General features: G+C 40.8%; 2 protein-coding genes across 2 annotated transcripts in view; one reads left to right on the top strand and one right to left on the bottom strand.

Moving 5' to 3' along the window:
- Window positions 1-1719: 1719 nt before the first annotated feature.
- On the top strand, window positions 1720-3975 carry sfrp2l (secreted frizzled-related protein 2 like). Its single transcript, XM_016254439.1, has 3 exons — window positions 1720-2294; window positions 2455-2535; window positions 3531-3975. The coding sequence occupies exons 1-3, from the start codon at window positions 1748-1750 to the stop codon at window positions 3827-3829; spliced, it is 927 nt and encodes a 308-aa protein (XP_016109925.1). The 5' UTR covers window positions 1720-1747; the 3' UTR covers window positions 3830-3975.
- A 2945-nt stretch (window positions 3976-6920) lies between these two features.
- The window catches only part of LOC107568471 (anaphase-promoting complex subunit 15-like), a 4925-nt gene continuing 3133 nt past the window's right edge, over window positions 6921-8712 (bottom strand). The window contains exons 2-4 of the mRNA XM_016254440.1: window positions 8524-8583; window positions 8310-8447; window positions 6921-7120 (exon numbers count right to left, since the gene is read on the bottom strand). Of these exons, the coding sequence (XP_016109926.1) occupies window positions 7073-7120; window positions 8310-8447; window positions 8524-8583 (246 nt within the window). The 3' untranslated portion in view covers window positions 6921-7072. The remainder of the gene's footprint in view (window positions 7121-8309; window positions 8448-8523; window positions 8584-8712) is intronic.

Below are 8712 nucleotides of genomic sequence, written 5' to 3' on the forward strand. Positions count from 1 at the left end.
CAGAGTCACTGTTTTACTGTAAATACTGACGTCACATTCATCTGTCAACTATAAACCAACACATTTAATAGCATCTGTCACTACTTTAATCCAAATGAGGAATACAGCAAGCGATTCAGCTTAAGAGGCAATGACATTTTTTATTGTTATTATATAACATTTTCAGCTTGTACCAGTTTGCGATTCTAAGATCAGGCTTGATATATTTCATATATTTCTGTGGCTGTCTTAGACGAGCTGAAGCTTTGTCATGTGAAATATGTTGATCACCACAGCTTTGAAAGGCCTTAAGTAGCTCATCAGATTCAGGATTGTGTTTGTGTGCTAAATATAGAGAGCCGCTCCTGAAATGTCAGTGCAGGTTCAAGGCGAGAGAGACTTGTGACTGAGAGGTGATTAACACACTTACTAAGAAGTTACGTTTTCATATTTAACAAATGCATCTAGTATTCATAAATATTGTGAATCATTGTCGTGGTAGCTCTTTGTTTTCTGTGTATTAGTGAATTATTGCACCGTATATCTGCTGCATGTGAAGCATGCGGAGATATTTCTCGCCTGCAGTCGCTGAGAATGAATCTGAATCTGTTTGCATTGACAGCTGCACATGTCCACAGTTCACTAGGGTTTAAATGTGCTCATAGTGATGTTATGGCAGCTTTACTACACAAATACTTACGCTTAACACTATGTAGAGACACACGGGCAGTAAACACTAACACTTTCACTAGTTCCACAGTGTGTTATGTCTATTTTTGTTTTATTGGGATCCAGTAATGGTCTTCATTGTTGAGTCATGTATGTTGAATGTGTCTATCTAGTGGCCACAGTGAGAAACTGCAGTCGTGTGAAAGCAGGACCATTTGATTATTTCTTTGGGAATCACTTCCTAACATTTTAGAAAAGTTTTTATTTTTGCAACTGAAACTAAACTAAAGATATGATTGTAAAGCGCTTTGGGTAGCACATCAAGCGCTGTATAAATGCCTCATTCATTCATAAAACTACACACCCAGAACGTTTTAGAAACGTTGTTTGTACACTTTTTGTTTCAACTCAGCTTTGGGTCAAATATGGACTAACCCAACTGTTGGGTTGCATTTTTAAATTACATTTTTTAACCCAAAAGTTGGGTTAATCCATATTTGACCCAAAGCTGAGTTGAAAGTAATGTACAAACTTTGCTTTTAAGTTATTAGAAACCTTGTTTTTTGATTTGTTAGAAATTTTTTGTTTCTAAAACCCAAGTACATTCTTAGACCCTCCCGAGAACCAAACCTCGCTCAACTGGAGACAGAAAGCCTCACACAGGCCTCTGAAGTGTTTTACGGCCGGTAATAAAGAATCTGATGCGTTTGATTCACAGGATGTGGAGACACCACACACACACACACACACACTCTCTCTCTCACACACACACACACACTCTCTCTCTCTCACACACACACACTCACACTCATACTCTCTCTCTCTCACACACACACACTCACACACACACTCATACTCTCTCTCTCTCTCTCTCTCTCTCACACACACACACTCACACTCATACTCTCTCTCTCTCTCTCACACACACACACTCACACTCATACTCTCTCTCTCTCTCTCACACACACACACTCACACTCATACTCTCTCTCTCTCTCTCACACACACACACTCACACACACACTCATACTCTCTCTCTCTCTCTCTCTTTCTCTCTGACACACACACACACTCATGAGTTTGCACGCGCGTCTCCATCATGTTTAATCTTCATTCTCTGTGTGTGATCGTGTTGCTGGTTTCCAGCGCGTCCAGAGCTGATGAAGATGCTGCTGCTGATGATGATGAAGGTCTGCCAGCAAACCCAGTGTCAGACTTCGTCACGTTGGCGGAGTTCGGCACCGTGCGCTCGGCGTGTAAACCGGTTCCGAACACGATGGGTCTGTGTTTCGGGATCGGCTACGGAGAGATGCGCTTACCGAACCTGCTGGGTCACGACAGCGCGAGGGAAGCGCAGCAGCAGTCCGCCGCCTGGATGCCGCTGCTCGGCAAGCACTGTCACCCGGACACGCGGCGCTTCCTCTGCTCGCTCTTCGCACCCGTGTGTTTACCGGAGGTCACGGCTCCGGTGCGCCCGTGCCGCAGTCTCTGTGAGGCGGTGCGGGACGCGTGTCTGCCCGTCATGAGCGCGTTTGGGTTTCCGTGGCCGGAGATGTTCAACTGCAGCCGGTTTCCAGATGGATCGGAGCTCTGCATCCCCGGAGAAAGAGACTCGACCCGAGGTGAAAACACCCACGCGACCGAAGGTTTGAACATATTCAACTCCTGCGACCTGTCTGGATTATTCAAATCTTGGTCCCAAACAAAACCTTTTGATTTTTGTCCAGATATTTGATGGCATCAGAACAAGTTCGGATACATTTGTACATCAAGGGTTTTCCCCCATTTCTTCTTTCTTTCCTCCAGGTTCTGTAATGTGTGAAGTCTGCAGTCCAGACTCGGGAGGAGAGCAGGAGATCCAGCAGAACTTCTGCAAGAGTCCGTTTGGTGAGGCACTGAGACTGTTTCATCTGGTCCAGTAAGAACTGATCATGATCTCGAAATGTTTGAAGGAATAGTTCACCTAAAATGAACATTTGCTGAAAATCTGCTCATCCTCAGTTCATTCAAGATCAGGATGAGTTTGTTTCTTCATCAGGTTTGGAGGAATGTAGCACTGCATCAGTGTCTCAGCAATGGATGCTCTGCAGTGAATGGGTGCCGTCAGAATGAGAGTCCAAACAGCTGATAAAAACATCACAATAATCCACAGCACTCCAGTCCATCAGTTAACATCTGGAGAAGACAAAAGCTGAAACACATCCAGCATTAAGACCTTTTAACTACGTTTTAAATACTAAATATTAGTCCATAATCCATAATAACGCTTCCTCCAGTGAGTCAGTGTTCTGGTGTGAATCAGGAGAGAAATCTGCACAGATCAAGCAGCGTTTAAACAGCTCTAAACACATATGTGGCTGGATGTTGATGTGAGAGACAACAGCAGATGCACTTTTTCACTGGAGGAAGCGTTATTATGGATTATAGACTAAATGTATTTTAGTTAAAAGCATCTTAATGCTGGATTAGTTTCAGCTTTTGTCTTCTCCAGATGTTAACTGATGGACTGGAGTGCTGTGGATTATTGTGATGTTTTTATCAGCTGTTTGGACTCTCATTCTGACGGCACCCATTCACTGCAAAGCATCCATTGCTGAGCAAGAATAAAAAACATTCAACCATGATAAACGTCTGAAGGGGTAAATTTTCACGAAAGTAAAAGCTGTTGAAATGTTTTCTTATGATGGCTGATAACAATTGCTCAAATTGTAAATTCTATATTATTTCTAGTTGTACTTTTTTGTCATTCACATTTTAATTGCATTTCATTGCATATGAAACTATGCATGTGTGTCACATATAAAGTTTGCATTTCATTCCACCACCAAACGTCCCTGTTATTAGCTTTTAATTCCTGTTCGGTTTGCCCTCTTCCCGTCCAGCGTTCAGACTGCGGATCGGCTCCTGGTCTCTGGTCGGGACAGATGTGCGCGTGGTTCCTCAGGGACGCAGTCGTGTTCTCCGCTGGGCCGGTGAGCAGCGGGCTGCGATGGAGCAGAGCACCCTCTGGCTGCCACACAGATGCCCCTGTCCCGCGCTGGACGGCCAGCACACAGGCTCCTACATCGCTCTGGGACACATGCAGAACGGACGCATGCTCCTCAGAAGACTCCTCAAATGGTCCCGTGATGAGAAAGAGCTGAAAAAGTTCATCAGGATGCTGCTGAGACAAAACTGCTGAGACACGATTAATGGACAAACGCAGTGCAAAAACACGACATCTTCAAAATGACCAGTTTTTCTATGCCTTTTGGGAAAATGGAAATCATTGCAAATCATTTTGATATAATTTTTGCTTATTAAAGAAAAAAATAGCCCTGTTACACACTCAACCTCAACTTTGATACAAATCAATTCTACACATTTATGAGGAAATACAATTAATTAAATAAATAAATATAAATATATATATATATAAATAATAAATGTAAATATAAAAGGTAATAAAAATACACACAAACAACAACAACAACTGAACAGGTCATATATATTTTGGTTGTGTTCTCTATTTTTCAGTTTTTCAAAATCTCAGAACTGATGCCTTAGTTTTTTAAATAGTTTTAATAATCTATTGAGAGTAAACGGGGGAAAGGATTCTTCCATTTAAACATTTCACCTGCCATTTTTTATGTTTGTACTGATTTTTATATTGACTTTGATGCCTGTACTAAATCCAATATGTTTATTTGTAATTAAAGAATAGTTTTGTTGTACATTCCGTTGGTTTTCATTCCATTCGTTGACAAACAGCACTCGGTTTCCTCTGTGAGTGTCCAGCGTTCATTCCTCGCGCAGGTCAGACGGTCACGTGACGTTCAGGCCGGAGGAATCTGATTGGCTGCTGCATGAGCGTGTGTCTGCGCACCTGTCGCGTTCTGTCGGTCCGTCTCTCTTCTGCACACCGTCGTCCTCTGAGTCTCTCTTGCGGGTCAAGAGAGTTCCGGATCTGGTGAAGTCCTTTATTTCATGCTCATCAGATATCTGTGTGTTTGTGTTTGTTTGAATGAAACTGATCTGAGATCAGCTCGTGTCTTCAGTTACGACTCTGGCAGGTGTTCTGTCACATCACAGAGTAAAAACGAAAATGAATTATGTGTTTTCATAAGCTGAAACTGAAGTATTTTGCTGTCGAGTCGTGTCTGTTAAGATTGCCCTCACTAGTACTGTACTAGTGCTGATAGTGATGTGCTGAACCTCTAGCAGCAAGTGTTTTTGCTTTCTATGAACAATATATGAATGGTTGCTAAAGTGTTTTTAACATGGTTCTGCATCTGGTTCAAGTTCAATTCTCATGAAGCGTAGCTGCAAGAAAACAAAACCAGAGGTATTTTGCATTGCATGGAAGGATAGTATTTCTACCTACAGAAAGGCCTAAAACTGCTTACTTTTCCGCTCTTCTTAGAAAACAAACACAACCCTAGGTATTTATTTGATACAGTGGCTAAATAAACAACAAATAAAGCATCAACGGGTTCAGACGTTTCGCCAACAGCACAGCAGAAATGACTTTATGAGTTTCTTAACTTACAAGATTGATAATATCGTATGCTATTTCCGGTTTATCTATGTGAAGCTGCTTTGGCACAATCTGTATTGTAAAATAGTGACTCATACAATAGTGTCAGTGCAGTCAAATCAATAATATTCTTGGATATTGTCTTTTAAAATCATAAGTACATTACCGTGAATTGAGTAAATGGGGTCCATTCTTCAAGTAAGCATCAGGTATGTTCTGACTGGCTGTCACACAGGTAGGATTCTGGACTGGCTGCTGCAGGAACATCATCACGGTGCTGGAACTGGGCACTCACTGCGGCTACAGCACGGTCCGCATCGCCCGCTCACTGCCCATCGGCGCCTGCATTTACTCCATCGAGATGGACGAGAGAAACGCTCAGAAAATCATCCGGCTGGCAGGTTTTGGCACATGAGAGTGTTTTAATGACACGCATTCAGACAGACGTCAGTTCAGTGTTGTAATTATTTAAACACTTTCACTTGACAAAAAGCTCTTATAAAAAGATGGTAAACCCATTGAACAGATGGTACATCTATCCCTTTACATACTTGCCTTCATTTATCTTTCTTCCTTTACTTGCTTTATAAAGACACACAATAATGGTTGACTGATACTGGTCAAAAGTTTGGAATAATTAAGATTTAATGTTGTTGAATGAAGTCTCTTCGGCTCAGCAAGGCTGCATTTATTTGATCGAAAATACAGTAAAAATAGTGAAATATTATTAGAATCTAAAACAGCAGTTTTCTCTGTGAATCTCTGTGAAACTGTAATGTATTTCTGTGATGCGCAGCTGTATTTTCAGCATCATTCCTCCAGTCTTCAGTGTCACATGATCTTCAGAAATCATTCAGGGCCGAGCTCACCTTCCTCGGGACCAAGTAAAGCACACGCTTACAGGATGTTACTGTGACGCTATGATCACTTATTTGATCCTCGTTCACTAACGTGAATCATCAGGGTGATGAACACAGTTCATATTTATGCATTCGACAGGTACTTTTATCATTCAAGGCACACATTTACATTTGATCAGTTCTTGCTTTCACTGGGAATCGAACCCATGACCTTTGTGTTGCAAGTGAACAGAGTTAAGAGTCTGAGCTACAGGAAAGACAAGAAACATTATGGGAAAATTCACCCATTCTCTAAATGCATCTCACAGAACTTACTGTGAACAATTCAACCCTGCATGTTTTTTTGTATTTTTATTATTTGACATCATAATGTTGGTGTTCTTAAGCTCCGCCCCCTGAGCCCACTCTAATCTGCATACACTTGAGAGCCACGCCCACATCTGCACTAGTTCCTTTCTGATAATCCTCTTGTCTGAGGATCTGAGGAAAAGAGCCTTCAAGTCTTGAATGATGAACATAAACAGCTGATTCTATTCAAATGGGACGGAAAATTGACAAATAATACAATATGAATAACTGGCTATAAATTTATTTACAACCACAAAGAAGTATTACGATACAAAGAGCTCAAAGTTGTTGCTAGTTTCTCAGTCCTGTCAGAGGTTGATAAACACACGATAACAGCCGTCAATTAGACGTGACACATGTTTGATATCCTGCAGAAAGAGCCAGTAACTCAGTAACGTGATCAGCCAAAGAGTCACTGTACGGTTTCTACAATCCTGAACAGTGACAGAAGCTCATGCTGCGACAAGTGCTGCGTTCATCAGAAACACAGAGAGCAGTTTCTCTTCAGCAACACTGAACGATCAATGTCTCGTGATCTGTGTGTGTTCGTGTGGGTGTGTGTGTGTGTGTGTGTGTTGAGAGTCCAGCTGCACACAGACATTTCTGTCCGGTTCATCGTAGTTCTTCATGCACAGAGCCTTTCAAAAGCAACACCAAAACCACACGGAGGCACATCTGATGGATCTGGTCTAGATCTGGTCTAGATCATCCACTGGTCCTGGTCTTGATCGGCTCCTTCCATGTCGACCTGTCAGTGACAATCAAAACTCACAGCTCAACTCAACTCAAAACTGAAGCTGACGAGTCACATCAGTGTTTGTCACGTCAACAGCGAAAGACGTTAAGTTACGTAAGCTGTTGTTTAAAAAAATCACTTTACATATTTCATAGATTTAAAATGAAAAACAACGGGTCTCATTGACTAAGCATGTATAAAACTGTTTTATTTTAGTATCATTGAGATACTATTATAGTTTTTTATTAATTTATAAAATATTACATATTAAAATATAAAAAAATATTTTGAATTAGTTTTATTTTTGTAATTTTCCATTTTCATTTTTGTTAAAGTTTTAGTAATTTTGTTGTGTATTTTTTGGCATTTTTATTAGTTTATTTATATACCTGTATAGTTATTATTCATGTTTATTTCAGTTTTAGTTACTTTAGTACATACATATTTTTTCTTTACATTTTATTTTATTACAAGTAATGAAAGTTTGAGTTCTAGTTTTTGTTAACTATAATAATCTTGGTACATAAGAACAAATTAAAAATCTAAATTAAATGTGTACAAATTTTTTTTTAAAACAAATTATGATTACCAGTAACTTTTGTACTAAATTTTTAAAGTTCTCCTGTGCATATAAATATGAAATAATCCACATAATTATTAGTGAATGAGACCCACTAATATTTATATTAATAATTAATGGCATAATTAATAATTATATTATATGTGTTAAAATGTCCTAAATATTTTCAGATTTATCTTTTATGACGTGAAGCAGCATTACTGATTATATACATGAATGTATTTTTGATTCAAAAGCTCAGATTTACTCATTTGATTGTGTGTGTGTGTGTGTGTGTGTGTGATAGTGTGTGTGTTGGGTGTGTGTGAGTGTGGGTGTGTGTGAGATTGTGTGTGTGTGTGTTAGTGTGTGTGTTGGTCAGGTGCAGGTGTGTGTGTGTGTGTGAGTGTGGGTGTGAGATGGTCAGGTGTGTGTGTGTGTGTGTGTGAGTGTGGGTGTGTGTGATATTGTGTGTGTGTGTGTGTGTTAGTGTGTGTGTTGGTCAGGTGTGTGTGTGTGTGTGTGTGTGTGAGATGGTCAGGTGTGTGTATGTGTGTGAGTGTGGGTATGTGTGTGTGTGTGTGTTAGTGTGTGTGTTGGTCAGGTGTGTGTGTGTGTGTGTGTGTGTGTGTGTGTCTTGACCTCATTAATTTCTCCATCATCAGGAAACTCGTTGTAGATGTTCATGTCGTCCATGTCCTGCATGTCTTCATCGTCTTCTGAGTCTTCCTCGCTGTCTTCCTCGTCTTCATCTTCCTCCTCCTCTTCCTCATCGAAGGTCTTTCAGGAAGGTAAAGCACGCGTTACACACTCATCCAGCAACAGGAATCGCATCTCATCACCACACTGTTCTCACCTCAAAGATGGGCCGACCGATGGGCATCAGGTTATTGTCCTTCTCTGCGATGTTCTGTAACTGCAGACGTGAAGCCTCGTTAAAACATACACAGAGTAGTTCACACACACACACACACACACACCTGACCATCACACACACACACACACACTCACACACCAGACCACAACACTCACACCCCCCCCTCCC

Source organism: Sinocyclocheilus grahami, unplaced genomic scaffold (genome assembly GCF_001515645.1).
Source record: "Sinocyclocheilus grahami isolate Dianchi unplaced genomic scaffold, SAMN03320097.WGS_v1.1 scaffold1247.1, whole genome shotgun sequence".
Classification (NCBI taxonomy): domain Eukaryota; kingdom Metazoa; phylum Chordata; class Actinopteri; order Cypriniformes; family Cyprinidae; genus Sinocyclocheilus; species Sinocyclocheilus grahami.